The 22,202-nt window shown below is 42.4% G+C and overlaps 1 protein-coding gene across 11 annotated transcripts in view; it reads left to right on the top strand.

Moving 5' to 3' along the window:
• Positions 1–22,202, top strand: part of Zmynd11 (zinc finger MYND-type containing 11) — an 85,101-nt gene that overhangs the window by 25,139 nt on the left and 37,760 nt on the right. For 7 of the 11 annotated variants that reach the window (XM_051151474.1, XM_051151473.1, XM_051151470.1 and 4 more), the window contains exons 1-2: positions 5,157–5,293; positions 7,717–7,851. In XM_051151474.1, coding sequence (XP_051007431.1) covers positions 7,736–7,851 — 116 coding nt within the window. In that variant the 5' untranslated portion in view covers positions 5,157–5,293; positions 7,717–7,735. Of the gene's footprint in view, positions 1–5,156; positions 5,294–7,716; positions 7,852–22,202 lie in introns of those variants that run through there. The other 4 variants (XM_051151465.1, XM_051151467.1, XM_051151466.1 and 1 more) reach the window with 1 other exon arrangement.

The following is a 22,202-nucleotide window of genomic DNA, read 5'->3' as shown; positions in this document are numbered from 1 at the left end:
GTCTGATTGTTTTGGAAGTTCTTGGTGGAGTATTTGTTACTTACTCCTTAAGACCTGGTAACCAACCTTTTTTTATTTTTTATTTTTTATTTTTTATTATTATTATTATTATTATTATTATTATTATTATTATTATTATTATTATTATCTAACTTTATTCTTTCTCTGTCCTTTTTATTTTTTCAATTTAAAAAATAGAGGTAAAATATACTTAACATAAAGTTTTCCATCTTAACCATTTTAAACACATAGTTCAGTGTAAAGGTATTTATAGTACTGCACAACTGGCCTTGCCACTGACCCCACAATTCAATAAGTATTGTTCAGCATCCTCCCACCTAGCTCCTGGCAGCAGCATGCTCATCGAAATATAGTACAGTCAATTAACTGGGGAGGACTGTCCATTCAGGAAGCATTTATTCATATCTAGTTTATGGTAAAGGTTATCAGATACATAGTGAAAGCTTAAAATACGTGTGCTTTAGAATCTGATAAGCAGGGGTTATAGTACACACCTGTCACCCCACCATGTGGGAGGCTGAAGCAAGAGATCACAAGTTCTAGGGTCCTCAAGCCTATTTAGCAAGAACCTCAACTCAAATAAGAAACTCAAAACTAATATTATATGTAAAATAATTACATAGGAATTGACAATGGTCTTAAATTTTATTTCATATATGTAGCTTGCATATAAGATTTGATAATGACAGTTGTGAGGCACTAACACTAGGCTAAATAAACTCAATAAACCAATTCCACTAATCCTAACAATTGAACACATATTTAGAAATATATCACATTTGTTGTAAAACAGAGAAAAATTTCAGCAAATCGTGCTAATTCGTTTGAGTCCTCTTTGGAAAATCAGCATATTGTCTCTTCTACCATCATAATCAGAAAGAAATTCCACTGTTCCCAGTTGGCATTGACATTATTCTATGTTGATAAGAACAAAAAGAAATCTATCTTTTTTTTTTTTTTTTTTTTTTAGATCTTTGAGAGAAGTGAGGCCACAGGGGCAGACTACTACATAGAGAACTGAGATGGGCAGGTAGAAAGAACTGAGGCTTCCCAGAGCTGAAGCCCACGAGCAGGACTCTGGCTGGGAACAAAAGCCAAGGTAGGACTGGTGAACTGCCAGAGGTTTAAGTCTGGGCAGCTAGGAGAGGTGAAAACTCCAGGGAAACCCAGAAAATGGAGTCCTGTGTGTCTGAGTTTATCTCAACCAGGCTCTCACAGTGAGTATCAGAGAGAAATTCCCTGTGCTCAGGCCAAGAGGGAAGAGACAATCACATGTGCCAGAGAGCACCATTCTTTTCCATCATTATTCATTTAGTCTCATATATCACATCCCACCCGCAATTTCCCCACCTCCTTCCTTGTCGTAGCTTTCTTACGAGCTGTGTTTTACCAGAGCCTACCCAATCTGGAGGAAGGGAATAGCCAGCTATTTTCCTTCTCACACCTGTGTCATGTGAGGGAGAGAAAACCTGTAGCATGGGTGACACTGACAGTCCAGTGGCAGATTTACCAAAAGTCACAGGACTGAAAGTGCTCCCCTCCCTGTCCCTTCAACTACCTGATTAAAGGTTCCATTTGTTCAGTATAGTAGGCCCATTTTTCTGCAAAAACAAACAACAGGCTTATCAAAAGGCAGAAGTATATTTTGAAGAGACTAAGCAAACATCAGAGCCAGAGTCAGTATAACAAGAATATGGGATAATAATCAATGGATAGTTAAAAACGATTGTTTAACAGTGGCTAAAATGCCGAGGGCACAAAAGCATGCAGCATGTAGCAATGAGTGGATGATGTAAGCAGTCAAAAGCCCTGGGAAAGGATAAAAAGTGCTAGAGACGCGCAGGGTAACAGCAGTGCAGCGTTCCTCTGCAGAGCTTTTCAGTACAGTGGGCAGGGCTGAGGAAATAATCTCCGAGCTTCAGGATATGGAAAAATTTCTGAACTGAAAAGCAAAATAGAGCACTCAGGATGCATGGGCACCTCCAAAAGGTGTAGTTTATGTGAGATGGTAATATAGAAAAGAAAAGGAACTGGAAACAGCATTTGAGGCAACAGTGCCTGGGGAATTCTGCCAAGTGCCCAACACTGAAGTAAAGGGGCAGTAAGAGGGCATGTGCACAAGCCCCACCCCAGGAATGAAGCTCTGAAGCGCAGCGCAGAGTCTTGGGTGCCATGGAGACGCCTTAGCATTCCAGGATAGAAAGTTAATGTGTAAACAGTGCTTAGGGACCAGCAACGAACAAGTATAACTTAATATAAAGACACATTCAAGTTTTCATTAATATGCCAAAAATGAAATGTTTAGATAGAAATCTAGCAATAACTGGGTGACATACACCTTTAATCCCTCAGCACTCAGGAGGCAGATGCAGATGGATCTATTGAATTTGAGGCCAGCCTGGTCTACAAAGTGAGTTCCAGGACCACCACAGCTACACAGAGAAACCTTGTCTTAAAAGAACCCAAAAGAAATCTAACAACCTATGTTCAGGGTCTGTATGGGAGACCACAAAGCTCTGATAGTAGATAAAATGTAAAGACAGCACGCTGGGAAGGCTAGTGTCAGGACGCCCTTTCCTCCCAGTTTGCTCTGTGGATCTGATGCAGTATCAGCTGAACCTGATCCACTTATTACATGGACACTGACAAACTGATTCTGAAATTTATGTGGAAAGACAAAAAATCCAGAAGAACAAAGTTAAAAAAAAAAAAAAAAAAAAACAATGATGTTGCTAACTTGAATCTTAGTGTGACAATGTTGCAGTCACTATGAAGATGTAGCATTGGCAAGAGGACCAACAGTGAAAAAGACCAGAGACCCAGAACACAGGTGTGCACATCCACCAAGGAGCAAAGGCCATGCGGGACTAGATGGACATTTGATTGTAAAGGTGAATTTATATGACATTAATTAAAATTAATTGAAAATGGATCATAGAACTCAAAAAAGTCTAGAACTACTAAACTTTGCAGGACAACAGACCTCCATGCTTCTGTTGAGTTGGTTCTACTGTACGCACAGCACCGAAGGCGTTGTCAACGAGAGAGAGAATTGATAAGCAGGACTTGGTTAAATTGCCAGACACTTGTCTTTGAGTGACATATAGAGAATAAGACTCAGAGAAAATGTTTTCAGAAGTTGCCTTTGATGATCCTAGTCAGAAGTTGAATGCTCCAGAATGTGAGTTCGATCCCCAGCACCCAGCTGTTGTGGCGTGTACTAGGAGGTGGAGGCGGGTGGTCCCCCGGGGCTCACTGGCCAGCCAACCTAACCCTGCTGAGTTCGAAGTCAGTAAGAGATGCTGTCTCAGAAAATGGTGGATAGTGCTCCTGAGGAGTGGTATCAAGGTTGTCCTTTGGCACTCACATGCACATGCATCTGCACCCCTCAGCAATACAAAAATAAAGCTTAAAGTCAACAATAAGGTAACCAGGTTAAGAAGTGGGCAACCCCCCTGGATGGAAACCTTACTAAAGCAGACACGAATGGTACAAACATGAAAAATGAACACATGGTCAACAAATGCTCTCAGGAAATAGCAAGTCAAAGCGTCAGCAATCACTACATGCCTGTTGTCTAAATCCACAGTCCTGGCTCTGGCTGTGGACAGGTTTGTGGACCACAGGAGCTTCCATGCCTTGCTCGGAAAAATGCAAGATGGCTCCGTTACTTTGGAGGACAATTTAGCAGAGCTTTTGATGTTTAACCAAACTAAAACTACTTTTACTGTACAATTCAGCCTTTATTTCCTTTTCTATTTACCCAAATGAGTCAAAACTTTATCTCTATACAAAATCTGCATGTAGATTTTTATGGCAGTTTTATCCACAACAAAACTTGTATGTAGGTAGCCATGGTAGCTCTTAGTAGGTGAGTGGGTAGGTAGCCTGTGTAGCCACTGGAGCAGTAGTTAGTGTTGGCAGAAGCTATCAGGCTGTGTCCCACTGCATGTTATTCTGCAAGAGGTGGAATAAAATGAATTAATTATTCTATCTATATTAATTAATACAAGAAATTATTATGGCAGCAGTTATTCATAAACCAGATATTTTCTAAATAAAAGACTTATAATAAGCCTCCTTAAAGCACTAGAGCTGGGCAGATATCAACCCTCTAAGCAATCTTGTCTGCTTCCCATCCAAAATCCCAAATTCTTGCACATGATCTCTTTGGCACAGTTGCCTTCTCCTGGTCCTTCCCTCCCAGGCAGCCTTATCATCTTCAAATATGGGGACAAAGCAGAAGTGCATGGATTTCAGCTCTATCACATATTAAGAAAGGTCCCAAAGCACTGTCTAAGTCAGCTTTTATAAATAATTTGCTTTTAATTTTTAGACATCATCTAACAAATGTATGTCAGGATAAGAATAAAGAAATTTTATTTAAATTAACAAAAAATCATGTAAGCTTTTAAAAATGTAATACTAGCTTTATTTTTTAAAAACATCCAGAGAAATAAATAAAACAAAATAAAATTCCTAGCTGTCTTCATAGTACAAGAGTGGCTAGTATACAGGCAGAACACAGCGTGTAAGTGAAGTGAGTGAGCACAGCTGTCCTAAGTAAGGGCAGCCGAGGGATAGATAGGGCTGTAGCTAGTGGTAGAGTGCTTGCTGAGGATTTCTGAGGTTCTGGCTTGGTCCCACTACTATATTAGCTTTGCTCGGGAATAATTAAATACTTGTGCTTTAATGAACTATTGTCTTAATAGGCTTCGCTATTTTGGCACTTTCACACTGTGCCACATAGTTTACCATTGGCTCCATTGGCAGTGTTCCGCTTTGACCACCATAGCTGGTGCTCATTCCCAGGTGTGCTGTAACTGGAATGGCAGCGTGCCTGCTGCCTGTCACATGGTTCTTGTAGCTCTCAGAAGACCTTGGTTTTATCTTTGCATCTGCTTTCCTGAGGTGTAGCTTGCTTCATTCTTTAGTCTTGATTTTAATAATTTCTGGGAATGCGTGACATCTTTTAGCATTTCTGCTACTTAGTTCCTTCCCACTATATTTGTGTGATTAATATGTAATAATTATATTTATTATCTTTTATTCTCAAAAGTTAGCTTTCTGTTAAATTATTTATAGATCTAAATGAATTGCTCTTGAATAGTTACTGAGACTGTCTCTCTAGGTTGCCTGTGCTGCCTTTACTTCTGCGGCCCAGACAGGCTTTGAGCTTGTGCTGCCCCGGCTCCAGCCCTGAGTAGCTGGGAACATAGGGCCGGGCTGCAGATCCAGCTCATACTGTGCATTTTGAAAGAATGATTTGCACGTAAGTTATATGCTAACTATATCTGCCTTATTATTCTATATAACTATTCATATAACATGCATCCTGATTTTACCAAAACCCTACTTAATTTAGTGTGATGCTGCTTCACACTTACCCTTCTCCGTACTTTGTGCTATGGTCATGCTGCGCCTCACTTCTTCGTATCTTATAAACATAGTGACATCTATTAACTGTTTTTCTTTTTGCTCTAAACAGCTACTTTTAAAATAAGAGAAGGAATATTGTTATTTATAGTTTCTCATATTTGTATATTTTTTATTTTTTTCATTTGTTTCTACCTGAATTTTACGTAGTCTAGAAGCAGCATGACCTCTTTTTAATTCTCACAGGAAATTCTGGACTATTTGTATATTTGTCCTATATGACCTTACACTGTCCATGTTAGATTCCTCTGTTGGTTTTGTTTCCTGGCCAGGATCACCATTCATGGTTTTTTAAATGTCTCCTGCTGCCACAGCAGTGTGAACAAGGCAGGTACTGTCCAGGCTATAAACAGTTGAGGTGGCTTATGCACCTGTGTGTCTAAGTAACACAGAAGAACTGGGGGAAGCTGGCCTGTTGCGTTCACTGCAGCTCCTGAGGTTTCTTTCCGTTGCTTGTCACATCTCGTTGGCACTCCTCAGTGGGCACAGCGAAACTGAGTTATCTGCACTCTAAAGCAGGAGCGTCTTAAGTCACAGTTGTCATTTTTATTATCATTTAGTTACGAGTCTGAGTGTACTTAAAATGAAATGATTTTCCTTTAAAACTTGAACACCAGCATTGTTTGAGTGTGTACTTGTATGTGCAGGCATGCCATATGTGTAGTGTGTTGAGTGTGTGCAGGGAGGATGACAGGTGTTCAGCTCTCGCTTTCTGCCTTACTCCTTGAAACAACAGTCTCTTACTGAACCTGAAGCTAGGCAGCAAGTCCCGGGCATCTGCACCTCTGTCCTCCCTCCTGCCCAGTGCGAGGGGTTCACAGGCGCACAAGGATATGCCTGCCTTTTCCATGGGTGTTGAGAATTTAAACTCAGGACCTCGTGTGTGCACAAAGAGCTCTAGCCCAGCAGTGTTTTAGAAGTAGCCATGAAGAAAGTAGTCCGTGCAGAAATCCCTTCAATCCTTTTCACAGTGCACTCACTCTCTGGTGGCTAGATAATGCTGGAGGCCACCGTATCTGTGCTTGGGCAGGATCCAGGCTCCCTAGAAGTGAGGCTGGTTAGAATGAACTCTGGTGGCAGCTGCAGGTCTCAGGTTGGCCAAAGAAGGAAGGAGGCTGTGAAAAAAGATGGAGAAGAGAGAAATGAGATTCTAGTAACTTCTCTGGTCAGTCAGGGAGTACAGTGAAGTTACATAGTGAGCTCCACACTTGCTGTCTCCTTGAAGAGAGCTGGAGATGCTACAGTGCCTGCTTTTCTGCCTTGCACTGAGGACCTAGCATGCTCATGTGCAGGGTGTATGTTTCATTGGATCCCTGAGGCTGTGCTCACCAAGAAGATGGAGTAAGGAGTTGGTGGCCCTCTTTAATACTGTTACCCGCTGGACACTGGACTGCGGTCCATTTGTTCTTTCTTGCCTGGAGACAGCTGAGAGAGTATCTGGAGGCTTGGCAGCTGTTTCCCTTGGCTCATCCAGAATACTAACATTTGAATAAAATAACAAGGTTGTTTCCTAATAATATAATTATTAGCTCTGAAATGAGTCCCTATTCTGACATCCAGATCATTACTGACAATGTGTGACCTGGTACCCTAGCTCTCGGCCATTCCTATGTTACCTCAGGACAATGGGGATCCTCTGTTCATTGTTATTTTGTTTGTTTCTTGCTATGAAGTTCTGACCACGGAGCTCACTGTGGATCAGGTTGACCTTGCACTTGTACTGATCCTCCTGCTTACCTCCTGAGTGTTGGGGTTGCAGGTGTGCAGCACCTTACACCGTGACCATGTCTGGCTAATGTTTGCTTGTTTTTAAACATTGTTTTCAGATATATATATATAAAACACTGGAATATCTAAAACTATGACCATAAAAACCTGAAATATCAAACAATTAGGACATATAAATTCAATTTTGTATTTCTTGAATTTCATATAGCATAATACCTAAAACTGAAATTTTATCTTATAATATTAGTGTGTTTTAGAATAAATGATAGTCTTTTTTGACATTAGTGTAATGTTGACTCCTTGGGAATACCTTTTTAAGTGACTTGGTTTTAGAATATCATTCTTTTTGAGGTAGCCAAGTGAGCGCTTTCATTCAGTAGACGTGCAGTGTGACGGTGGAACATGGGAAGCCGCAACGCCGCCTGTCCCTTCAGAGCGGCAGTGCCCACAGTGCTGTGACAGTGCCCCGTGTGTTGGAAGTTCCCTCTGTAATACATGTTTTTTGCCTTCTGTTTTTGTATATTGCTGCAGCTAAAGAAGTAAACAGGTCATGGCACGTTTAACAAAAAGACGACAGGCGGACACAAAAGCTATCCAGCATCTTTGGGCAGCCATTGAAATTATAAGGAACCAGAAGCAGATTGCCAACATTGACCGAATTACAAAGTAAGTAAATATAAACAAAAGCACCACTGTCATGTCCCACTTGCCTGTCTCCTGTACTATCCATACGTTACTAGCAACTAAAGTGACTGCCTTGCAGAAGAATACAGAAAAGGAAAATTAACAGAAACACATGTAGACAGTTTGTATTTAGAAAATGTGTAAATAAATGCTAGATAAATAAAACATCAATATGTTCTGTTTATAGTAGTTTTTCAATTATAGTTTTTTTGGCTCTTAAGCTTTTATTCAAAAGGCTTATTAGTCACTTGTTTTATTGTATAAACCTATCTAAACAAAATCTATTGCTCATGCTTATTTCAATGAGGATAAACATGTTTTGTGCAGTAAACAATATTTTTTGAGTACTTTTAGCCCACTAGCAGAAATGAGGTTGAATACACATTAAGTTTAAAAAGAAGATTCCTTTTTCCTTTTCTCCTCAGGTTCTAACACTATTTGTTTTAGTAGACAAAGATTCAGTGTGGACTCCCCCTCCCCCAAACAAAACAAAACAAACTACCTAATGGATCTTCTTTCTTACTTATTTTGTACTAGGAAGGCAGCTAGAAATTTGATTCTGTTTTTACTTATTTCTCTGCATGCTTTTCTTTTTCTTTTCTTTTTCCCCCTGAGACAAGGATTCTCTATGTAGCCTTGGCAGTCCTGTACTCGATTTGTAGACCAGGCTGGCCTCTAACTTAACTCCTAGAGATCCGCCTGCTTCTGCCTCCCTGAGTGCTGGGATCACAGGTGTGTGCCACCACGCCCGGCTCTCTGGATGCTTTAAAAAAAAAAAAAAAAAAAAAGCTAGTATTACATTTTAAAAAGCTTACATGATTTTTTTTTTTTTTTTTTGGTTAATTTAAGTAGGACCTCTTTATTCTTATCCTGTCATACATTTGTTAGATGGTGTCTAAAAATTAAAAGCAAGTGATTTATAAAAGCTGACTTAGACAGTGCTTTGGGACCTTTCTTAATATGCAATAAAGCCGAAATCCATGCACTTCTGCTTTGTCCCTGTATTTGAAGAGGAGGCTGCCTGAGAGGAAAGGACCAGGAGATAGACAGGAAGCCGACTGCAGCCCTGCCTGGTGTGGACTAAACACAATGATGCCCAAAAATGTGGAGAAGGAGACTAAAATAAATAGTACATTACTTTATTTATTCCTTAATGGCTATTTATTTTTAAAAAGCAAGCATTTTGAGATATGGTAATTAAGTACAGAAAGGGAGAAGGACACTGATATATAAAAGACCTCAGGCTGGGAATGTAACACGGGTCAGTGGTAAAGCTCACATGTTTCACAGGTGAGGCCCTAGGTTTACTTCCCTTCACTGGGGAAAAAAAAAATCTCAAAAGAATAAAAAGATACTAAGTGTGCTCTAGAGATTCATAAAAGCCATAGCTGAAATGGTTGTAGCAGAGCACTGAAATTGTTTGGGTTGAAATTTTAAAGCATTTTTAAGCATGTAAGTTAGAACAGTTTCCATTTCTCAGATGATTGCTTTTTTGTCCCTGTGGGGTCTTTCTTGAGCAGGTTAGGGTACCCACCAAGACCCCAGGAGTCTCACGCGTGCTGCTGTTAGGTTGGGTGACCTGCTTATGCAACAGGCAATGGCACATGCATCTGTTGGCTACTTAACACCTGTGTGTTTATTTGGCATAAGTGAAACTAGAGAAAGACACAGAGGTGGTCACTGGGGCAGCACACATCTCCCTTTCATTATGGATCATTATACGATTTCACTTTTCTCCTTTCTTCATCAGTATGACTTTGAATATGTGCCCATGCCATATTTTTCTTTATTTCCTAAGCTCTATAGTTGTTAAATATAGATACACTTGTTCACCTACCAAGTGGTCATGGTTTTACAAGTCTCCCTGAAGGTGAAGTAGAGGACAGTCTAGGAACTGCAAGCCTATTGTCTCTGCCTCTCGGCCGATGCCCATTCCCTTGGGGTCCCTCCTGCCTGAGGTTGGCACTGGCAGTGATGGAAAGTAGGTCTGCTGTGCAATCTGCGAGTCTTGCTCTGCACTGTGAGAAGGTCAGATATTCTCATAATTTCCACAAATTTTAAATCAAGGTCCTCCTCTTCATTCATGTCAGAATACACAGGTATCTTTTAAACTTTGAAAATACCTGATGGTGCCCAAGCCCATAGGTGAGTTTTTGTCAAGACCTTGTTTGCCATCTCTGCTGACTGGTGAGCAGCCCCATTATTAAAAGTTATATAAAATTCAGTTTTATGGCCTGGGTGTGGTGGCACACACTTTAATCCCAGCACTCAGGAGGCAGAGGCAGGTGGATCTTCATGAGTTTGAGGCCAGTCTGGTCTACAAAATAAGTCCAGGACAGCCAGGGCTATTACACAGAGAAATCTTGTCTTGAAAAACAAAACAAAATAAAACAACAAATTCCAGTTTTAGCCATGCATCGAGTCTTACGGCCTTTGAGGCTGCTGCTCATGGCTGTAGGCGTCGTGTCTAATTCTGTGGAAGGCTGTGGCTCTGCCTGTATCTTACTCTGCTATTTTGATCTATGAGCTCCTCAGCCGTCTCTTTATTGTTGTTCTCCTTTGGGACTTGTATAAGGAAATTGGGATATTTGTTATGCAGATCCCACACTCTGGTCTTTCTGGTTGTACTGTTTTGCTCTAGTGGCTCAGTGTGACTCCAGCCCTGGATGTCACTGTATATGATGGTTGGCTCTCGGGGGCATGGGCCGGGGGCAGGCTGGGCAGGTGGTACTGCGCTCTACCTCGGGAACCACATCTTAGCTGTGTCTCCTTTTGAATATTAGGAGCCATTCATGCTAGATCTGAGAGGTTAGGACGGTGAAGCAGTGGGAGTGGTCTGTTCCATCTGTGTGCTTCTAGCTAGAGTGCTTTTTTACGGATCAGCTTCTCTGCACCTCATGTGGCTGCTACATGGTGCACAGCAGAAAAGGGCGTTTGCCTTTCCCAGTTTTAAAAATGGCTTTGTTAGTTGATGACTGTGGACTTCCTAAGTGTCATTTGGAATTCATACACCAAATGTTTGACATGTTTCCATCCATACCTGTTATGACCTCATGTTATCACACACACTATTGCTTATTTTTATTTAGTATGCTGAATTTTTGTTTTCCTGTAGTGTATATGTAATTTTCTGTTGTTGTTGGATTTTTTTGTTTTTTGTTTTGATTGTGTGTGTGTGTGTGTGTGCGTGAGTGCTGTTGTTGTTGTTGTGTTTTAGTTTTGACAGTTGTCTGCTTTGCAGCTTTGTTAGGCAATGGGATGGTCTGCTCTGTGCTCCTGGCTCAGACTTTATGTCTCAGGTTCCCTCTTGTTCTTGTTTTGTTTTGACTTCTCTCCGCAGTGAAGGCTCTTGAACTTGCTTCACTTACTTTACATTTGGGTTTGACTTTAACTACTTCTGATGTATGCTTCTGTAGTCACTGACTTCCTGCCTTACCTTGTGTTTGAAATAGTAATCTATGGCTTCTCTGCCTTGAAGGTATGTCCTGAGTGTGCTCGCCTTTGGTGCTTCGTTTGGATTTGAAATCACTTCTTGAATTTGCATTAGATTTATGTCTCAGAAGTTCCTGTTTGTGCCATTTTTTAATTGACAGAAATGTGGCTTTATGTTTTCTTAAGTTTAGCCCTCACCCCTATACCACAAACCATCATGCAGAAAGCCTTTTTTTTATTTAAATAATTTATTCAGATTACATCTTAATTGTTATCCCCTCACTTGTATCTTCCCATTCTCCTTCCCTTCCTCTTTCACCCTCCCCTAGGTCTGTGACAGGGGAACCTCCTCCCTCACCATATGGTCACAACCTATCAGGTCTCATCCTGGTAGTCAGCTTACCCTTCCTTTATGTGCCACCGGCCTCCACCAAGGGGAAGTGGTCAAATAGGGGGCACCAGAGTTCATGTCAGGGTCAGTCTCTGCTCTCCATACAACTGGAGAATGTTCTGTCCATTGCCTAGATCTGCAGAAAGTCTTTTTACCTGATTCCATCAGTGTTGGTGCGTTTTTTGTTTGTTTTCTCCTTAATCTAGACAGAGTACTCACATCGGCCGTGGATAGTTATAACACAGTGTTAGAGGGTTAGAGTCACTCTCAGTGGTTACTAGAGGACAGTCTAACCCTGTGCTGACGCAGCTTGTATGGATCACACTTGGCTCTGCTGGCCAAGCAGAGTGTTTAAAACAGAAACACTACCTCAGCTGCCTGCTGGGGCTGCTGGAGAGACAGTTAAAGAAGTCACTGGCCAGGTTTCCTTCTTGCCCTGAGCACTCGGCTCTGCATTTCTAGTGCCGTTTGGATGATAGCATCGTCTCACTTGAGTTCACAATTAATTATACGTATTGCTTACTTTTAGGGTCAAATCCAAATTAGAAAGTGTAGTTTCTGACCTCTTGTGACATATTTGGCATTGACATTTCTGAGTTCTCCTGGACTTCCTGTTGCTCCAAACATACCTAGACCTAAATTGTAAGTCCTGTTTGTGCTCAGCCTTCCTGTGAAGGTACAAGTAGGCACACATGGCTCACTTTCTAGGATTCTGTGACAACCAGTTTCTAGGAATTATTTGAAATGTTGTCATGCCTCTCTTTGTGAGATTATATTCACTCAGGGTTATCAGAGAAGCGGGGGGGGGGGGGGGGGGTTGGCCACTGCCTGAGTAGCCCTCTAGAAATGGCCATCTACCCTCACTGTCCTGCTCATGTCCCCACCCTGCCACTTCTGCATCCACTCAGGTTCCACTGACTTTTATAATATCTGGGAGATGTGTAGACACACTTTATCACTGTTATAACTACGACTTGACTTCACGTTGGCAGAACTATAGGTGGCTCGGGTGCTGTCGTCATGTTGCTTCTTCTGGAGGGCAGATTTTAGGACACTCATCTTCCCTTAGAAAGGCATATGTTTGACGTTTCTTCCAGTCTGTGAATTTAAAGGCAGGGGGCCTGAGAGCATAATTAACCATGAATAAAACAGCAGTATCAAGTGCGGAGAGAGGTGTGGCACAGAGTTTGGCTCGCCTGGGGGGTTAGAGGATAGTGACTTACAACTCTGCAGACTTCATCTGAGAGAAAGTCACAGAGAGTTTGGAGGGCCTTGAGGAGGGAGAGATCAAAACATAGATGGACTGGATCCTGTGAAGTGTCTGTGGGAGACGGCAGAAAGGTCAGGGCAGGAGTGTGTTCAGTGCCTTCACTGACATACTTAACCGCTAGCTAGAGAGAAATAAATAGCTGGGATTTTAAAATACAGACACATTTAAAATGAAGCACACTCATCTTCTCCTTTTGAGCTAGGCTAAAAGGTTCCTACGTGTTGGGCATCTGCTTTCTTGTGTGCTGCTCTGGAGCTGCCTGGCATCCTCCTGCCTGTGTTGTGGTACTCCCATCCCTTCTCACCTCAGGAAGGTGGTGCTAACCACCAGTGTGCCTTGCTCTTGCCAGCCTTTCTCTGGTTGCACACGGAGTCTACAAGCAGAGGTCCTTACTCAGCTGTGCCACTGGCACAGACTTTGTCTTCGGTACAGGAATTGCATTTGCCATCTCTGCGTGGCCTGATGGAGGGCCAGCGCACGCTGCCAGGTGACATTCGCAGGCCTTCCTTTCTGTCCTCCTCCTCAGCCCCATGCTCACCAGTGACCTCTCTATTTTTCAGATGTGACTGTGTTCTTAGAATCCTCTTGGTTCCCATTGTGCATAAAGCCCAGGACCCTTCTCAGTTAGATCCATCATGTCTTCTTTTATGTGTAGCCTCTTCCCACGTGTTGTGTGAGGACATCACAGATGCTGGATTTTGTATTTTTCCCATTGAAGATCAAAGTCATCCGATACATCCTTTTAAGACCTGCCTCACAGTCTTCAAGATACTGGTTTTGGTATAACTAGCCCTAAGTCTTCTCTGTTTTCATAGTAATGTGCTTAAGTTCATTTTTTTTCATTCTTAAAGTTTCTTAGATGCCTTTAAAGATGTTTGCTGACTGTGGGTATCTTAGAACAAACACATTGCCCATACTGACGTGAGTGGGAAATAGCAGCAGCTGGGATAGTGACACTAGTGAGTGTTTAGGTTGCAGCTGGAGCTCAGTAGTAGAGTGCCTGCTTAGCATGTGTGAAGCCCTGGGTTTTGTCTCCAGCATTGCATGTGTGCACACACATGTGCACACCCGCACACTCACAGAATACTAGCAGCTGGTTAGCCGCATTAACCGAGGAAGTAATTTCAGGAGGGCTGCTGTCGAGGATAGCATGGAGCCATCATTTGGTGGCACTTAATTTTCACAACTCTGGCGTTGGTGTCACTCCCCTCTCCCTCCCTGCTTATTGTTGATGAATACAGCAAAGCTTAGAGTGCAGCATTGTGTAAGATCATGCCAGCTGTTGGGGACAAGCACAGGTCTGGGTGTTCTCTGCTCATTGCATTGGTGTTGCTGATGTCTCCACTGACTGTAGATCGCCTTGTGTTAGATACTATTTCCTTCATAAATTCTGTGTTCTCTGAATATGTCTTCAGTTTTGAGCTTGGTTATTTCTTCAACTTTTTACCAGAATGGCTTCAAACTCACAGAGATTCACATGGTTCTGCCTCCCACATTCTAGAATGAAAGGTGTATACCAGTATACCAAGCTGTCCCATTGAGTTCTTTATGATCCAGTCTTTTCCCGGACATTCTATGCTTTCTAATTCTTTAAGAGTTTCTTTTATTCACCAAGAATGACAACTCAAGACACTGAGGTTTGCCTTGAGTGTGAGATCAGCCTTGGCCACAGAGTGAGATTCTGTCTCCAAAAACCAAACAAATAAGTAAGTAAATAAAATAAATAAGAAAAATAATTTTTCTGTTTAAAAAAAAGATTTATTTTACTTTTATTTATGAGTGTATAGGTTTGTGCACATGAGTGCAGATGCCTGCAGAGGCCAGACATCAGATCTCTTGGGGCTGGAGTCATAGGCAGTTGTTTCTACCTAGTGTGGGTGCTGGGATTTGAACTCATGTCCTCTGGAAGAACATTGCATGCTCCAAACCATCAAGCCATCTCTTCAGCTCAGAATTTCTTTTTCTCAAGACATCTACATTTTGTTTTTACTGCCATAACAGCTGTACCTCCCACAGATCAGTCTTTAGTCCATCTGTTTTCTGTGTCCAGTCAGTGAGTCTTCTTTCTTTAGAATCTAGACACAACTGTTAAAAAATGAAGAAAAAACCCTTTTGTAAAAAGAAAAACTGTAAAACTGCTGAAGAGGGGGAGAAAGGATTGTAGGAGCCAGAGTGGTCAAGGATACCACAAGAAAACCCACAGAATCAACAAACCTGCATCAAACAAACAGGGGCTCCCTGAGACTGAGCTGACAGTCGGGGAGCTCGTATGCACTGTCACAGGCCTTTATATATAAGCTATAGCTGAGTAGCTTGGTGTTCTTGGGGGACTCCTAACAAAGGAACAGCCGCTGTTGCTAATGCTTCTGCCTGCTTTTGCGACCCTGGTCCTCCTCCTGGGATGCCTCTTCTGGCCTTAATATGGGGGGAGGTGCCTAATCTCACAGCAACTTGGTGTGCCATGTTTGGTTGACATCCTTGGGAACCCTGTCCTTTTCTGAAGGAGGAGGAAGAAGAGGAGGAGGAGGAGATAGGGAGGGAGGAGGTGAGAGTGGGAGGATTGGAAGGGAGAGGAGAGAGGGGGAATAAATATGAGAGAATAAATTTTTTAAAAATTGTAAAAAACAAAACAAAACAAGACCTGTGACAACCCTTACTGTGGGGTAGTTTATTAGCAGTGCGGCCTTCCTTCCCCATCTTTGTGCATGTGAGACTTTTCTATTGGTTTGGGCCAATACCATACCCCGAGTTCATAACCGACACACAACACACTCAACAGTCTTCAATGGCATTTGCTAAATGCTGAGGGCATGTAGACTCTTTCTATTCATTGATTTGGCTTTAGGAACTGAAAACCTCAGATCTCTGATAAACCAGGCAGTTTGTCCTACCACCTTTGCTGTTAACTAGTTTGGTTTTATTGAAAAGGTCATCCCCTTCCTTAGAGAAACCAAGACCCTGCACACTAGTATCCTTGTAGAGACCAGGAGGTTTTCATGATAGGCAACGCTCCCTGTCCTCCTTACCATCCCAGCCAGCTGGCACCTTCGTGCTGGGGATTGCCTTGCTTGTTCTAGGTCAAACACCCTTGAGCATCCCTAGTCTGAAGATGAGAACCGAAGACACTTTTCAGTTTGCAGCTCAAAGTGGTACTCAACAGGTTTGCATTTCAGAATTGAAGCCTCCCAAATGCTCAGCTGAGAAACTTTATGCAGAGTCCCCAGGTCTAAAGCACTTGTAGCTACCAGCATTTTGATTAAGAATGTTTAATGTTTAATGAAAAGAATATCCTTTTTCATTGTTCACTTTTTTTGGTTAGCATGGTTTAGGGTCAGTTTGCTGAAGATATTGGTAGTGGACTCCGATGAGATATCCACATTTAACACATGATAACAGTAGTAATTTCTAAAGGGAAGTAGAAAAACAATTAAAAGATGCCACCTCCACAGTAGGTGCTCCCGGCCAAGCCTTTACCTGAAATCCAAGTATGCAAACAACCAGGCCTAGGGCTGCTTAGGGGGCAAAGAGTTTCGGGTGTAGCTCAGTGCTAGAGTGCATGTCTGGCTTAAATTCCTCATATGCGTGCATGCGTGCGTGTGCGTAATCGAGAGTACACACACTCAATTAAAACAACGCTTAAAAGAAGCTGGGTTCAAAATTTCCTTTTAGAAAACTCCTTTATGATTTACCTTGGGGGCTTTGGGTCGGGGTTGCACGTGATGGAGCGGGGAGTCCAGATGGGATGGGAATGCAAGTAAAAGTTATCTACACACACACACATACACACACACACACCACACACACACCACACACACACACGCGCGCGCACACACACACCACACACACACGCGCGCACACACACACCACACACACACACACACACCACACACACACACACACCACACACACACACACCCACACCCACACCCACACACACCACACACACCACACACACCCACACACACCCACACACCCACACCCACACCCACACACACCACACACACACACCCACACCCACACACACCACACACACACACGCACACACACACACACACACACACACACACAATTGTGACCCTAGCTTTGATAAACATGTGAGTAAAGCTAAGGCATTACTAATACAAACTGACCCTGACATAGGAAAGAGAGCTAGGCCGGAACAGCGAGCTCCCACCACACGTCCAAGGGATAGGAGAGCTGTGCAGAGAGCAGCCGTGCCTCATACGGCAGGCGGTGCATTAACTAGCAGGTGGTGCTGAGGGAAGGAGTCACGTTACCGAGAATGCATGTGGTCTGGTTTCATTTTGGAAACATCAAAACCAGGAACATTGAACACACTTTTAAGGGCCATGTGCTTGAGGTCAAAGAGGAGGGGACAAAGAGTTTCGGGTGTAGCTCAGTGCTAGAGTGCATGTCTAGTATGTATGAGACTCTGGCTTAAATTCTTCATATGTGTGCATGCGTGCGTGTGTGTAATTGAGAGTACACACACTCAATTAAAACAATGTTTAAAAGAAGTAAATGGGAAGTAAGAGTCTGTTTGGGAACTAAGTGACAAGGGAAGGTGGTCAGAGTGGGCGGGTTCACGCCTCTGCCTGTCTTGCCCCTCCCTGCCTTTTTGTTCCCGGCTATGCCTGCTCAGGTACAGTGTTGACCCACTGCACTCTGATTTACGGTCCAGATCACTTAGTATTATTTATCATTTATAGTTAGTTCTCTTCTTTCCACTGAAGTCTTTTCTGTGCTAAATTATCCAACTGAAGACAATGCCTTGGTTGCATGGGAATTGTGCTATTTTAATGCTTTATTCTGAACGTTCCTGCCTCTTGTAGAAAGTGCACTCTGCTAGGTCCTGTGAATGGGAGTGTAGTAAATGAGATCAGGAGGAATTTTAAAGATAATTTAGACAGAAGGCCTAATGAATTTGCTTCTTTCTTTCACCAATAGACTGGACAAAGTATATGATTTTACTGTGAACATTTTTTATAAATGAGATTAAGACTAAAATTGTCAAATTATATATAATTTTAAAAGAATATATTTTAATTTTAAAATGAAAAAAATACCTATTTTGTGTATGTGCATGCAAGCATGTGTGCATCCGTATGCTGTGTGAAAGTCGTATGAAGGTCAGAGGACAACCTGAGGGAGTTGATTCACATCTCTTTAAGCAAGCCCTGCCAGCTGGACGTGGGTGGCGTTGAACTAAGGTGTTGACCCAGATTGCTCAGCATACTCTTGGAATAAAGTGACATGTGACCACCAGAATGGCAGCTGTTCTCAAGCCTGAGAACCTGTGATTAAGTGTGGTGCTCTTCACCAAAGGTGCGAGGGCTGTAGCCATGAATTAGTGTTTCGGTGGGCAGGACTATGTGCAGCACTTCCTGGTAGCCATTCTCCCTTAAGTGAAGTCATTTTTTTTAAAACTCTGTGCTAGGTTCTCAGTTCTTCATTTAAATGTGATGCAGTTTCTGAGATTGAGTCATCACTGGGTTCATAGGTAGATGATAAGTCTCAGGGAAAATGGCTCATACAGCTCCTTACTTTTCTAAAAGTGATAATCATTTTCTGTTACAGTTAACTGTATATGTTTGTTTGTCTTGTGGGGGTGGAAGGTTTTCAACAAGCAGAATTAACTCATGGGAGATAAACATCTTAACATTTTTACAGCTTGTTTGAATGCATTGCCACAGTTGTAAAGCAGTATTCTGGGGCTCCAGACAGTGGGAGGAAGATTGCAGGAATGGAAGTGAACGGGAAAGGTGAAGAGACGTACCGAGTGTCCAAAGAAATAGAATATGTCATTTAATAATTATACATTTCTACTCTGTTTGGTGACTTTTTACACTGATTCAAATTGCAATAGAAGACTAGAAGGTCTTTGTAACTGTCCCTCAAATGAACTGACACATCACTCCTCATAGTTAGTTTATGCCATTTCCTTTAACTTTAAGAGAAGTGAGAACCAGTCCTTGAGTTAGTTTTCACAGAGCAGAAAGAAAAGGGCAAGGCTAGAGAGTTGGTAACCAAAGATGCTGCAGTTACTGAGGCAAAAGTAAAACTCTTAGGTGTTTTAGCCCAGTGCTCCAAAGCAGCCTGAGAGCACAGCAGCTCAGAAAACCCATTTTCGTGGCGGAAGTCCACGGATACAAATGTGTCAAGGAATAATCAAATGCAACAATGTTCTTCACTTGGCTGCCCAGGACCGGAAACAGGAAGTCCTGAGAAAAACTTGCTCTAGCCTACACCATACAGCCACTTTGCCAGTAGCCATCTTCAAGTGTCTGTGGGGTAGTGGCTAGTTTAAGAATTCCCTGAGAAAGCTAAAATAAGACACTATTGCTACCTGAGATGTATATTTTACCAAAGTCCTAAATGAAACAGCCCAGGCAGATAAATTTAGGAAGGATACACCTGGTTAGTAAGGCTCAGCGTGGACCATAAACACTAGCCAAACCCTACATAGCATCTAAAGTCAAGCCCTCTTTAAGTCAGTCTCGCACTCTCTGATTGCCAATGATGACACAAGTAGAGACCTCTATGTGTGACCCCATGAGATGGATGGCCCTGTACAGAACACAGTTGTGCTAGTTGGAAATAGTAAGTAGTGCATGCGTTACCCTCAGATCACAAATGTGTAGAAGAAGCACTTCTGTTCAGGCTGGATTCCATCCCCAAGGACTCTCATGTATGTGCAAATATTACAAAGTCTAAAAAAATTACAAATCTGAATGACTTCTGGTCCCAGGCATCTTGTAAAGGGATCTGACGTTTGTGCAGGGGTTCTTAGAGCTGTGTAGGACTAGCTAGCTCCTTAGCAGGTGCAGTGCTTCCCAGCTTGTCAGCTGCATTTAACTTAGGTACTGTGCTCCCTGTCCTGTCCGTGTTGAAATGGCTAGCTTCTGTAAATCTGACCATTGGTTGTGTCATTTCTGTTTGTTCTCTGCTTAGAAGGTAGTCTCACACCAGAATAAGAAAGTCTCCAGTGTTTCCCTTCGAATGCTTAGTGGTTTTATTTTTGACATTTAAGCCTTATCTGTTTAGGATTTGCTTATGGGCACAGATGACCACAGGGCGCAATCCTCCCTAGCCCCATCCCTGGCAGCCCGGACAGTGTCCCAGAGCCGTGCAGTGACTGGCTGGCCTTTCTGCCAGTGACACGGTGCTTCTTTGCACAGCCTGCAGCCCCCGTGTGCTGTCTTTGGTATCCATGGATGTCAGAATTGTCCTGATTAAGACTTCTCTGTTTCCATTTATCATGGTTTTGTTCATCTTCCCGAGCAGTATTTGAGGTACCGGTCATGTCGATGAGCCTCTCTTTTAAATTGCACAGTCTGGGACTTGGGCTTTAGATTAGTGACTGTGTATGGGCTTGGCACATACAAGTCCTTAGCACCTGACCCTATTAACTAACTAATGAGCGAAAAGAATCATTTGGCTTTGTTATATAAATTGTTCTAATTTTACTATCTTTATTTGTATTCCAAAAGAATTTATAAAAATATTTAAAAGTAGTATGTCAGCTGAATTTTTAGGTTTCTAAATATGTGGTTTGCAAATAAAGATTCCATTGACTCCTTGTTGGGTTTTTGCGCCTTTTCTGCTCACTGTTTTCAGCGTGTTAAAGAGGAGCAGCAGCAATAGGCGCCTCTGCGCACCCCGTCACATACACAGACCTGCTCATTGCTGGTTACTTATGGCTCTGGGTGCTGAAGTCCATTAAGTAGCTTCCAGCCTGGCTTACGTCTTTAAATTGGGTGTCTGTATCTGTGTCTGTGTGTAGGATATATACAAGAACACAGGTGCCATAGATAGCAGAAAAGACTCAGATCTCCTGGAGCATAGTGGCAGGTGGCTGCGAGCCAGTGTGTGGTGCTGAGAACGAAACCGAGTCCTCCGAGAGCAGCATGAGCTCTTAAAACACGGCACCATCTTTCCAGACCCTGAATTACATTTTTAATGGTTCCTTTAGTTTTGGTCTATTAATGAAGTGAATTTTATAAATTTACAAGTTCTTGATATTAAATTGGTATTTGAATTATATAATGTATTATCATGTACAAGCCTATTTAATGTTAGACTGTATATTCAAATACCTTGTGAAAATTGTGCATGAGCTTTCCTTTGATACACTGGCTTTTATTCATGTTGTTTTGTAAATTTATATATCTATGTTATATATAAATGCATAAATTATATATATGTGTGTGTACACACACACACACACACACATACACACACACACACACATTACCCTTGCCTTCATTTATTTTTATGGGCTAGAGAAAAATCTGATCACCACCACAAGAAGACCTACAGAGTCAACTAGCCTGGACCCAGGGCACATAGAGACTGAACCACCAACCAAAGAGCATGCATGGGCTGGACCTCGACCCCCTACAAATGCATCAGATGTGCAGCTTGGTCAACATGTGGTTTCCCTAACAATGGGAGCAGGGGCTGCCCTGTCTGGCCTAAGTCGGAGAGGATGCTCATAGTCCTGCTGTGACTTGAGGTGCCAGGGTAGGTTGGTATCCCTTGGGGGCCTCCCCTTCTCTGAGGAGAAGTTAAGAGGGTTGGGGGACGGAGTATGAGGGTGGGACTGGGAGAAGAGGAGGGAGGAGCCTGGGATCAGACTGTAATGTGATTAAACAAATAAATAAATGAAGTAGGCTAAGCAAGCCATATTGAGCAAGCCTCTGTGGCCTCTGCATCAGCTCCTGTCTCCAGCCCCACTGTAGTGACTGTCCTGACATCCTTTGATGGTGAGCTGTGATGCCAAACCAAAAGCTGAATAAGCCGTCCCTCCCCAACTGGCAGTGTGGTAAAACCAACTTCCAACCATGTCCTCAGTTGCTGTTTTACTAAGCAAGGTTTTGCTCACCTTTTCTTTTTATCTTCGGAAATTGAAAAAAAAGGTTTTAGGATTTATTTTATGTGCTTTTTATAAATTTTAGGTTTTTCAAGACAGTTTCTTTGTGTAGCCCTGGCTGTCCTAGAACTTGCTCTGTAGACCATGCTGGCTGTGACCTCACAAAGATCATCTGCTTCTCTCTGCCTTCCAGAGTGCTGGGATTACAGGTGTGTGCCACCATACCCGGCTGAAATTGAAAAATTTAATTGATCAAATAACCAAATTTTTGTCACTTATGCTGTCTTAGGAAACTATAAAATCTGTATTTTATGCGGACCTGAATAAAGTATCAGCATGGAACCATTGTGGCTTCCTTTTTGCATGTG

Source organism: Acomys russatus, chromosome 9, assembly GCF_903995435.1.
Source record: "Acomys russatus chromosome 9, mAcoRus1.1, whole genome shotgun sequence".
NCBI classification, from domain to species: domain Eukaryota; kingdom Metazoa; phylum Chordata; class Mammalia; order Rodentia; family Muridae; genus Acomys; species Acomys russatus.
Note: the sequence above shows the minus strand (reverse complement) of the source record. Positions and strands in the feature narration are given on the sequence as shown.